Source organism: Arvicola amphibius, chromosome 3, assembly GCF_903992535.2.
Source record: "Arvicola amphibius chromosome 3, mArvAmp1.2, whole genome shotgun sequence".
NCBI lineage: Eukaryota > Metazoa > Chordata > Mammalia > Rodentia > Cricetidae > Arvicola > Arvicola amphibius.
Window position 1 is genome coordinate 141,237,145 of NC_052049.1, and position 12,380 is coordinate 141,249,524.

Genomic DNA, 12,380 nt, shown 5'->3' on the forward strand with positions numbered 1-12,380 from the left:
GCACGAGGAGTTCTGTGAATTTTGAGGCCAGTATGGTCTATATAGCAAGGCCCAGGACAGCCTGGGCTTCATAGAGAGACCTTGTCTGTGGGGGAGGGGGGAGTCTAAGGTCATCTAGTGGGCCATCATAGCTCACATCTGTAATTGCAGCACTTGGGAAGCTGAGAGCCAATCACCTGACTGCAAGACCAACCAGAGCTATACTGTGAGCCATCTCCAGATCAGATGGCTCTTCTAGAGGTCCCGAGTTCAATTCCCAGCAACCACATGGTGGCTCACAACCATCTGTGATGAAACCTGATACCCTCTTCTGGTCCGCATGCATACATGCAGTCAGGACATTGTATGCATAATAAATAAATAAATCTTTTAAAAAAAAAAAGGAAATGGGGAACCAGTTTGAACCAAGCAGAAAAATTAATAGAAATGGCATGGAATGTAGAGAATTGTAGTTTATTTAATCTTCCGTAGCGATTAGGCACTGACTCACTGGCCAGTGATTATTAAAGCATGCTGAAGTTGGATCTAATTCCTCTTCCACTTTATGATGAGTTTTAGGTTTTCCATGTATCTCCTGTGGAAAGAAGTCCTATCTGCAGACATTTTACCGTTGGAGCATTAGCCTACATGAAGTGTAATGTAATTTGCACAACTTGCTCCGACGGTCACTTGGGATTAACAGCAGTGGAAAACAACTCTCATCACCCTTTTCGTTTTTGAACAGGGTCTCACTCTGTAACCTGGAACTCTTTGTAGACCAGGCTGGCCTTGAACTTAGAGATCTGCCTGTCTCTGGTTCCCATGAGAGTGCTGGGATTAAAGGTGCCAAGCAGTTCTCACCAGTCTTTGGTAGGAGAGAAAGGAAGAGGACCTGGGGATTGTTACCTGATGTCCTTCCAGCCTCCTTCCAGAGGGACACTGCCAGGTCTTTTGAAGCTGGTAACTGTTTCCTCATTAGTTAGTATTTCTGTAAAAGTAGATTGTAGGTGGAAGTTTCTGTACCTCAGCAGCTCCCAAGTAACCACTCAGAGGCTTAATATTAATTAAAAATGCTTGGCCAATAGCTCAGGCTTGTTTCTAGCTAACTCTTAACATTTGTAATTAACCCATATTTCTTATCTATGCTTTGCCATATGGCTTGGTACCTTTTTTCAGTATGGCATGTCCATCTCTCTGTGATTGCTGGTGACTCCTCTGACTCCACCCTTCTTCCTCCCAGCATTCCCTCAGCCCCCAAAAATCCTATTGGCCAATGAGCTTTTTATTAAATTTGAGTGACAAATCTTTACAGTGTATAAAAGGATTATTTCACAGCAGTAGGTCTTTTAGATGTACTTCCTGCAGATGTGGAGATGGAGTCAAAAAGGTCACCACTTTGTTTCTTGACTTTTTCTGCTGACAGGGATCCATATGTGAGTATTGAATTTTCTACAAAAGAATTAGTGTTGAGGGCTGGGGAGAAGGCTCAGCAGTAAGATCCTTTCTGTTCTTGTAGAAGACCTAGGTTCAGTTCCCAGCACTCTCATAGGGCAGCTCACAATTGCCTGTAACTTGAGCTCCAGAGAATCCCCATACCACCCTCTTTTGGCCCTCACAGGACCCACACACAGACACACACGTATAATTAAAAATAATAAAAGTAAACCATAACAAAAAAGAATGCCAGTGTCTGAGGTTGGAGATACAGGTTTATTGGTTTATTGGTCATGTGCCTGCCTGGTTTATGGGGGTGACGGCGCACACCTGTAGTCTGGGAGTGGAGGCAGGGTGATTAAAGCTCAGGATGTGTCAGGCTGCATTCTGCATGTCCGCATGCACTCTACCAGTGTAGCTGTGTCTCTGGCCCAGCTTCTTTCCCACTCAACTTCATAGAAATATTATAAAAACTCCTGTAATTTTTTTCTGAAATTTTAGAAATTAAACGTGTGCGTGTGTGTGTGTGTGTGTGTGTATATTTGTGTGCATGGAAGTCAGAAGGCAACTTATGGGAGTCAGTTCTCTTTTTTGTGAACTCAAGTCAGGAGGCTTGGCAGCAGTACCATGGAGCCATTTTGCCAACTCTTGTGAACTTTTATCGTTTTCTTTTTCACTTTAGTCTTAACTGAAATTTTGTTTATTTTCCTTTTTGGTTTTTTGAGACAGGGTTTCTCTGTGTAGCCCTGGCTGTCTTGAAACTCATTCTGTAGATCATGCTCTCATCAAACTCAGAGATTCTCCTGCCTCTGCTTCCTGAGTGCTGGGATCAAAGGGGGGCTACAACGACCAGGAATTTTGTCTTTGTCTTTCTTACTCCCTACCCCCTCTCCGAAAAAAACGGAAGGGAGGCCTCGAGAGAGGGAGAAGGAGACAAGGACAGGGGGGCCGAGAGAAAGGGAGGGGGCATCGGGAAAGCCCGCAAGGGGCGCAACCGAAAGAAGCCCGGGAGCCGAACATGGCTCTCGCCTCCTCCCTCCCTCCCTTTCTTCCTCCCTCCCTCCCTTTCTTTCTCCCTCCCTCCCTCCTTTTCTCCTTCCCTCTCTCTCAACCTCTCTTCCTTTTCATCACCCTCTCCCTCTCTCTTTTTCTTTTTTTCTTTTCAAGACAGGGTTTCTCAGTGTAACAGTCCTGACTGTCTTGGCACACACTCTGTAGACCAGGCTGACTTTGAACTCAGAACTCAGAGATCTACCTGTCTCTGCCTCTGTGCTGGGATTAAAACAATGTGCCACCACTGACCAGTGAATTTTGTTTGTTATGCATGTTGTGTGAGATGGTGAACAGGTGCCATCTTTAACTTCTTGTTTTTATACTTTGAAATGGACTCTCAAATCATTTGTTAAGACCACAAAAAATTCAAGGTGTTGGGGATTGAAATTGTGTAGGATTTATATATTATTTTGGAGAAAATAGACTATTATTAAATACTTGTACCCACAAGCAGAGAGAATATCTCCATTTATTATATCCCTTGTGTCCTTCAACAATATGTTTGACCTTATTGAAGTCTGTGCATTTTTATTACTTTTATTTCTCTCTCTTGTACAATTTAAATACTTTTGGGGTTAGGGAGGCTAGATTTTATTGGGTATCTCCGACTGGCCTCAAACAGAGATCTGCCTGCTTCTACCTCTTGATTAAAGCCATGCACTAACACGGGGGAAGGCTCTTCATGAGGAATGATCTAGATCAGGTTGGCCTGTGGACAGGTCTGTAGGGGTTGTCTTAACTGTTAGTTATTGTAAGAAGACCCAATCCATTGTTGGTGGTCACATCTCCAGTAACTTACTCTCAGCTTGGTGTCTTAGTTACTGTCTTATTGCTGTGAAGAGACACTGTGACCAAAAGCAACCTGGGGAGGAAAGGGGTTTATTTGGCTTACAATTCCACATCAGAGTCCATCAGTGAAGGAACCAGGGCAGGAACATAAACAGGGTAGGGACCTGGAGGCAGGAGCTGATCTGTAGAGGCCACTTACTGCCTTTGATCTTCATGGCTCGCTCAGCCTACCTTCTTACAGCACCCAGGACCACCTTCTTATAGCAGCTGAGGCTGGACCCTCGCACATCAATCATTAATTAAGAAAATGCCTTAAAGGCTTCTCTATAGCCCGACTACCCTCCCCCCCCAATCCCCCTTCCCCAATGCAGAGTTTCTGTGTTACAGCTCTGGCTGTCCTGTAACTAACTCACTTTGTAGACCAGGCTGGCCTCGAACTCACAGAGACTCACCTGCCTCTGCCTCCCAAGTGCTGGGATTAAAGGTGTGAGCCACCACTGCCCGGCTGCCACCACTGCCTGGCCCTACAGCCCGATCTTTCTCTATTGAGGTTACCTCTCTCAGATGACTGTATCTTGTGTCAAGTTGACATAAAACTAGCCAGCATACATAGCAAATAAAAAGTTGGATGTGGATGTCTGTGTGTATATAAATAAAAGAGAATGAACACGGTGTTACCAGGTGTGCACCGAGTTTATGGAAGTATGTGTTATACCAAACTGTCCCGCAGATTCCTTAGGCAGGGGTCCCAAACAGTGTGACAGTAGGAAAGGTGGCTCAGGGGCATGCAAGGCTGTGCTTACCCAGTATCTGATCTTGACTGTGGATGTGATGTGTTGAGTAGCTGCTTGAATTCTGCCTTGATTTCCCCTCCACAATGGACTGAGGAATTTGTAAGCCAAGTAAATTCCCTAAGTTGCTTTTGGTTGGGGTATTTTTCCCCAGTAGCAAAATGAATCCATATCTCCCCTCTTTAGATTTGAACTATTTCTAACCTATAGGACAGTTACAAGGGGTGTGACACATGGTTCTATAGCCATGAACTCAGGCCACAGCATGATAACATTGTGTTCATTCCTTTTTATTTACACATGGACAGACAGACTCACATCCAACTTTTTATTTGCTAAGCCATTTGAGAGTAAGTTACAGAATTTGTGTTGTTTCTTCCTAAATATTTTGATATGTATTTCTTTAGAAAGTATAATGTTTTTATTAATTGATTGAGAATTTCATGCAATCTTTTTTTTTATTTTTATGGGTATGGGAGTTTTGCCTGGATAAGACAGAAGAGGGTGTCGGATCTCCTGGAAGTGAAGTTACAGACAGTTGTGAACCACCATGTGGGTGCTGGGAGTTGAATCCAGGTTCTCTGGAAGAGGATCACTTGCTCTTATCCGACGATCCATATCTCCAGCCCCACAATGTATGTTTTTAAATTTTTATTTATATGTATGGGTGTTTTGTGTGTATGTATGTCTGTATACTGTGTGTGTTCCTAGTGTCCATAGAGACCAGAAGAGGACTTCAGATTCTGGAATTGAAGTTATAGATGGTTATGAGCCACCATGAAGGTGCTGGGAATTGAATTCAGGTCCTCTGGAAGAGCAGTTAATGCTCTTAACTTCTGAGCTTAACTGCTCAGTCATTTCTCCAGCCCCATAGTTTTCTTTTTCTTTCTTCCCTTATTTATAATTTTGGAGATATGATCTCACTGTTTAATCCTGGCTAGCCTGAGACTCACTATCTAGACCAAGCTGGTCTCAGATTTCAGAGAGATCTGCCTAGTGCTCCCTCCCAGGGATTAAAGTGGTATACCACCACCCCAGCCATATAGTTGTATTATATTTGGATCACATTTACCCCACTGACTCCTCCCCCTAGCTTCCCTCAGATGATTTGTCCTTCTTAAGATGAAGACATTCTCCTATAAGATCTCATTCCACTGTGATAATACAAAATAATTGGTATTTGACACATTACAGTGTGTTTACTATGCTATTATTTATACCTATTTGATGAGACTTTAAGAATAATTACCTTTTTTTGGTAGTTATTACAAATGACTGTGAGCTTTTGATTTTATGTTATGAACACAGCAACAGTGGTAACTTCATTAGTTATAGTTTGTCATTAAATCTTGTAAAAATGTCAAATTCTTACTGAATGTAATAACTAGCTGTTTTGTATGTGATCCACTATAGCTAAAAATAGCAGTTTCTGTTTTTATTTTTTATTTAGCTTTTAATCAGGTTATTTTAAAACATTTCTCTAATTTTAGTATTATTATTGTATTAGATTATTTTTAATTTGATAACTCATAATTATCTAAAACTAAAACAGAACGTTGTGTATTTCAGGACAACACACGAGTTGTGAGAGTGAAGGTTATAGCTGGCATAGGCCTGGCTAAGAAGGACATTTTGGGGGCCAGGTAAGTACAGTATATGAGTTGAGACTTTAAAATTTGACATTTCATAGTTTTTTTTTTTGCACTTTGATTAGATGAAAATTTGAATGATAATATTAGCAAATCTTGATGCACAGCGAAGATTATATTTCTTGGTATCTGAAATACTGAATTTGTCAAATTAAAGACAGTGATAAATATGGATTTGTTATTGAGTTCTGCTCCCAGAAATTTATAAGATTCTGTTTCTCCAAATCCTTTAGCTGATAACAACCATAATCTCTGGATACAATATAAAAAGCAGTTCTCTGAGCATAGACTGAACAGAGCAGGGCAATACCAGTGGGGATCCACACCTGCAGAAAAGAAGTGGAGAGTCCTTCCCCATCGTGGAAATTGGTCTGATCCGGGTGGTGGCGGTGATTTGTGCCTTTAATCCCAGCACTTGGGAGACACAGGCAGGCGGAGCTCTGTGAGTTCAAGGCCAACCTGGTCTGCAGAGGGAGTTCCAGGACGGCCAGAGTTACGCCGAGAATGATTATGAAGCTGCACAGAATCACGACTGGAGCGGTGGTTTCGTCTTTGTAGCCTGCAGATCTGGAGCGGTGGGGCCTGTGGCGGGGAAGCAGCAGGGAGGAATCTGAAGTAAGCATGGCAGTGGTGAGGATCCTGCAGGAAAAGAAGCTGGACTCTCAGCTCATGTCAAAAGATCTGAGCAGAGAGTCATTGCCCAACAGAGTTTGTGACCCTTGTCCAAATAAGATAGATAAACAGGAAAATCACAGAACCCAGAGTCTCTGTAGCTCAGCTTACAGTGTCCATGGTACAGCATGTAATCACCTGATCTGTAAAGAGCCAGGGAAGTGGAACGCACTGAGCCGATACAGAATATGTGAACAGGAGGTGGTGGCGCACGCCTTTGTTCCCAGCACTCGGGAGGCAGAAGCAGACGGATCTCTGAATTTGAGACCTGCCTCGTCTACAGAATGAGTTCCAGGACAGCCAGGACTACATAGAGAGAAAAAAGAAAAGAAAAAAATGTATGCTTATTGTTAGTCAAAACATTACAAGTCTCAGGAATGAAGTAGAGGCCTCAATAAATAAATAATAAAATAAAAGGAAAATTCTGCAGCTAAAGTACAGTATTTGAAATTAAAATGCTTGGATGGGTGTGGTAGGAGAATGTAGAGCAAAGATGAACTGAACTCACATTGAGTCTTTTGCCAATTAGAAGATGATAGATATAAAGGAACAATCTATCATACTAAGATTCAGAAAGGATGGAGAGCTAAATAATGAAATAAAACAGTTTTGAAGAGTAAGTGTTCAAGCTAGGCAGTGACGGTACATGCCTTAAACCCAGCACTTGAGAGGCAGAGGCAGGAGGGTCTCTGAGTTCTAGTCTACAGAATGAGTTCCAGGACAGCCAGGGCTACTCAATGAAATACTATCTGGAAAAACAAACAAAAAGAATAAGTGAAATCAGTGATACACATAATTTTTTATTATCGAAAATACCGGGCTGGAGAGATGGCTCAGCAGTTAGGAGCTGTACTGCTCCTACAGAAGACCATTTCCAGTGGACTGCCTGTGACCAACTCCAGGAGATCTGACGCCCTCATCTGGCCTCCACAGGCACTGCCCCCACAGGCACACGCACAACCTAAGTCTTTCTAAGGAAGAAATGTTAAAGCAACTTGCTGGTGAAGAGAATTGATGCCAGATGGAAGTTCAGATCCTCAGGAAGGAAAAGAGCATCAGAAACAATAAATATTTAGAACCACACTTTTTTTAAATTAAAATTCCAGCATTCAGTGGGATTGTGAGTTCTAGGCCAGCCTATGCTGTATAGTGACAACTTCAAAAATCCAGGGCTGGCATGGTCTGTGTTGAATCCCTGGTAGTGAGGGATGTATGGGGGCAGGGAGTGCAGAAGGGTCCTGCCATGAAGTAGAGGGTGTGCTGGAGAACTTAAGGGGCTGAAGAGACGGCGCAGGTTAAGAGTTCTAGAGGACTGGAGTTTGGTTTCCAGCACCTACATCAGCTGACTATCTCTAACTCCAGCCCCAGGAGATCACTGCCCTCTCTGGCTTCTGCAGGCACTGCATACGCGTACATATAAATAATGAAACAACTCTAAAGAAAGATATACAAAGAGTGACACACCTAAGTTGGGAAAAATGGATTCAAAACTGGGATGGTAAAGATTTAAGTGAATACATTGAAATCTGATGAAATAAGGGTTCAACATGAAACTTTCCAGATATTTCACAATAATAATAAAATTATCAGAAATTTGTAATAGTTAGAAATGGGTATATGCCTGTCAATGGAACCTGGAGATGTAGAGCTCAAAATTTTACAGAATAAAAGGGAAAATAGAAAGTTTTATAATAATGGATAACAACACTCATGCTTTTCAAAACTGTTAAACCAGATACATTAAAAACCAAAATCACAGAAATTGTTTATAGCTTAATAGATATCAGAGGGAAGAATGAAGTGGACCTCACCTGGGAAATGATAACAGGGGAGGCCCTCGGAGTATAGATATGTGTTAATGTATGTGGGTGAGGGCATTGCAGGCTGAGGACTTTGGAGTTCAGGGCATATATAGCCCATGTTAATTTCTATAATGGAGTTCTAACTGGTGGAGTTTAGAGCAAGCTGCTGCGACTATCATGGTGTCGTGTTCCTGAGCCGAGGTCTCTGTGACGTGTCTGCACATTCCATACTGAGTGTGGGTTCAGTGGGAGCTCATATATTGACCAACTATGGTGTGTGGTCCCCAGGAAGTAAATATGTAAATCAGCCACACTGAGGAAGAGGAAGAAAATCGAAGTCCGTCATTATTTATTATTTATTATTATTATTTATTATTTATTCTGTGTATGTGTAAACATGCACACACAATGGCATGGCATGTAGATGGAGGCCAGAGGACAGTTCATATGAATCAGTTCTCTCCTTCACCATGTGGATTCTGGGAGAACTGAACTCAAGTTGTCAACCTGAGCCCTCTCGCTGACCCAGACTATTACCAGTGTATTGTATAAAGACCTAGGAGGTAGCTCAGATGAAATGTTCATACCAGTCAAGAAGCAGTCACACATCTGACAAGACCTTTAATTTTAACTATCTTTTATGTCGTATAACTCAATAGTAATAAAATTAAAAATTGAATTAAAAATGAGCAGAATCACTGAATGGGACAGGCAGTATAAAATATCTAAATGACCCTCTCTGTCTCAGTAGATTAGAGTTAGATTTCTTTTTTTCTTTTGAGATGGTCTCACTATGTAGCCCTGACTGACCTAGTGCTCCTATATAGATCAGGCTGGCCTTGAACTCACAGAGATGTGCCTCCTAAGTGCTGGGATTAAAGGTATCACCACACCCAGCAATTTTTATAGTTTTTATTTGACATTATATAATTGTAAAAGCTATAGATAAGATTAGAAGGGAAATGTAGAAAACAGGAGAACAGGGAATATCACCATGAAACTAGCAGATAATAGAAAAGACAGAGGGACTGAGGACAGGCCAGCTTGCCTAGAATGCACCAAGTTCTGGGTTTGGTCTCATCCAGCACCAAGTGAACTGGATGAGGTGATGCACGCCTGTAATCCCAGCACTTCAGATGGAGGCAGGAGAATCGGGGTCCTTCTCACTTACATAGAGAGGTTAAGGCCATCTGGGCTACAAATAACCCATCAGGAAGAGAAGAAGAAAAAAGGAATTTAGAATGGTGTAAGAACCGAGAGATAAGTGTTTCAGAGCATTTTCAGAATAGATCTGAGGACAGGAATCTAGACCTCATGGTTCTAGAGAGCCATGGGCATGAAGGGAGGAAGCAGAGGTTGAGACTTGTTTTCTGTGGAGCAGGTGCTGTAGTCTCAGCCCCGGCCATCCCCCTGCCGTGTAGTCTGCACAACTCGGAGAAAAGAATAATAGCTGACCGTGATCCACAAAAGCTATTTGAATAGTGTTTGATGTGGAGTGACTGCTGTCTGAGTGTTATTACCAAACATTCTCTTGTAAAGTTTAGCTGAGAAAGGAAGAAAAAACATGTTCCACTTTGCTAGAGGAAGGAGGGGGAGTCAGGAACGGAGGAGTGTCAAAACACATTGATATACCTCGATAAACTAGGTCAAAGGGAAAACCGGAGGATAAAGGAGTTGGTGAAGTGCCCTGATTCGGGCTTCTGAGGTGCAGGGCGCTGGACAGGTGAATCCGCCCCACACAGGGGGACCGGAAGGAGGTGGGTTCTCATTAGTGCCAGTGTTGGGAGTGGGCTTTGTAAATCAAGATGAGAAGTTTTATGAGGAAACGGGAGGGGAGGGGGTGGAGAGTAAGTGGTGAGAAGGATCAGCATTAGCTCTGAGATACTCAGAGAGAAAGGGAGATTTGACTGTGGCTGGCTAAGATGTCCTCACTCGTCTCTGCTCTTCAAAGCCCATGTGTCACAAGATGTCCTCTTCCATGTCTTCCTTTAGTAGGGTTCCTGGGGCTGGAGAGATGGCTCAGCAGTAATGAGCACTTGCTTCTCTTGCAGAGAACCTGAGTTTGGTTCCCAGTACCTTGTCAGGGAGCTTTGTAACTCGTACATACATCACACACACACACACACACACACACACACACGTGTGCCCCACCGTGCTTGGAAAGGTGTAATCATTTTTAACTGCAGTTCATCTTATTTTAATGTAATTAAAGATTTAACTTAGTTTGAAGACTTAAAATTTTAAGATTTATTTATTTTCAGTTATGTGTATTAGTTCATGTTTGTGTGAGTTGTTGAGTACCATGTGTGTGCAGGTCTTTCCTATGTAACAAGGTTTATACTGTGAGATGGTTTGGAAACAGTTGTGGTCTTGAAAAGCTAGTTTTACAACCCCTCCATTAGCCACCTGCATTCAAAAGGGACGGTAAGGATCAAAGACATTTTTAAAATATCTAAGAAGTTTGTAAGCCACCAGAACTGTGGGTAAGAGATCTGCATTCTAAATTCTTGCCTTGTTTTACTGACTTGGTATGTGAGCTTTTTAACAAAATGTAAGTTTCTGCAAATACCTGGCCTGTGTACAGATCCCTGGATTTTAAGGATACGAAGTAATAGAAATAATAAAATTGTAGCAACTGTTAAGAAGGAAAACTCTGGAAATCTGATCACTTGAGCAGTTGGCCCCAGCTGCCGCTAACGCCTCTGTGTTGACAGTGACCCCTATGTGAGAGTGACACTGTACGACCCGATGAGCGGCGTCCTCACCAGCGTTCAGACGAAAACCATCAAAAAGGTTAGACTCGGCCAGCTCCCGAAAGTTTTTAATAAACTTTGTTTTTATATAACAAATTATTAAAAAATAAATTACACTGTTTATTGTCTTTCAGTCTTTGAATCCAAAATGGAACGAAGAAATACTATTCAGAGTAAGTATGCATTTTATTTTATTCTAAAAGAAAAAAATATTTTTTTCTCCATAGGTTATATTAAATACTCGTTTACAATATTCTAAATTACATCTTGGAATTTGCCTAGACTTTTGAATTTTATTTTTCATGTATGTGTAATGTGAGTGAGGACATGCACTTGATGTGGTACACGTGTGGAGGAGGTCAGAAAACAATCCTGAACTTGGCTCTCCTTCCGCCTGTTTGTGGGTCCCCAGGATCAAACTCAAGCTCCATGCTTGCATAAAAAACTTTTTTAACCTGCCAAGACATTTCACTGGACCCAATTTTTTTTTTTTTTTTTTTTTTTTTTTTGGTTTTTCGAGACAGGGTTTCTCTGCAGCTTTAGAGCCTGTCCTGGAACTAGCTCTTGTAAACCAGGCTGGTCTCGAACTCACAGAGATCCATCCGCCTGCCTCTGCCTCCCGAGTGCTGGGATTAAAGGCGTGCGCCACCACCGCCCGGCCCCAGTAAAAATTTTAAGGAGAGTTAAAATTAGGGGTTGGAGAGATGTCTCAGAGGTCAAGAGCACTTCTTGGTCTTGCAGAAGACCTGGGTTCAATTCCCAGCACCCGTATGGTGGCTTAGCCAGCTGTCACTCCAGTTCCAGGGGATCCAGTGCCCTGTTCTCAGCGCTGAGCATGCCAGACACACATGTACTTATACACCTAAAGTAAAACTGAACAGATCTGTTTAAAGAGAGTTAAGATTAGGAACCCTCTGAAGACATGTAGGACCACTAATCTTTCTGTGAGACGTGAGTGTGAGGTGATGGTGAGAGGTGATCGTGAGTCTGGGGCCGCCCGATCCTCGTCAGCTCGGGTGCAGCAGACACCGCGCTTGTCCTTCACTTCACAGAAGCCGTGGGCGTGGAGACAGATGCGCTCTTGCAGGCCCTTTCTTGACCTGCCAGCCTTCTCACTCCACCTCAGATTCCATCCCCTTTACCCCAGCTCTCAGGAGACTCTGAGGGGCCTGTTTCTCAAGTCCTTACCATTCCATGCAGGGTGGAGGTGCATTCCTGTAATCTCTTGGCGGAATCCTTCCTGCTTGTATTTTAATTAAAATAATTTTCCTGCCTCAGTTTCCCCATTGCCTGTGAACTCACTTGTGGCCAGTGTTCTTTTGTTTATTTGTTTGTTCTTTAAATGATTTTTCGAGACGGTCTCTCTGTGTAACACCCCTGGCTCTCCTGGAACTCTGAACTCACTCTGTAGACCAGGCTGGCCTTAAACTCTGCCTCCCAAATGCTGGGATTAAAGCC

At 42.6% G+C, this 12,380-nt stretch overlaps 1 protein-coding gene across 3 annotated transcripts in view; it reads left to right on the forward strand.

Annotated features, from left to right (window-relative positions):
* The window catches only part of Nedd4 (NEDD4 E3 ubiquitin protein ligase), a 96,612-nt gene that overhangs the window by 2,957 nt on the left and 81,275 nt on the right, over nucleotides 1-12,380 (forward strand). For all 3 annotated transcript variants that reach the window (XM_042054619.1, XM_038321090.2, XM_038321091.1), the window contains exons 2-5: nucleotides 4,517-4,681; nucleotides 5,616-5,689; nucleotides 10,884-10,962; nucleotides 11,057-11,095. In XM_042054619.1, the coding sequence (XP_041910553.1) occupies nucleotides 4,517-4,681; nucleotides 5,616-5,689; nucleotides 10,884-10,962; nucleotides 11,057-11,095 (357 nt within the window). The remainder of the gene's footprint in view (nucleotides 1-4,516; nucleotides 4,682-5,615; nucleotides 5,690-10,883; nucleotides 10,963-11,056; nucleotides 11,096-12,380) is intronic.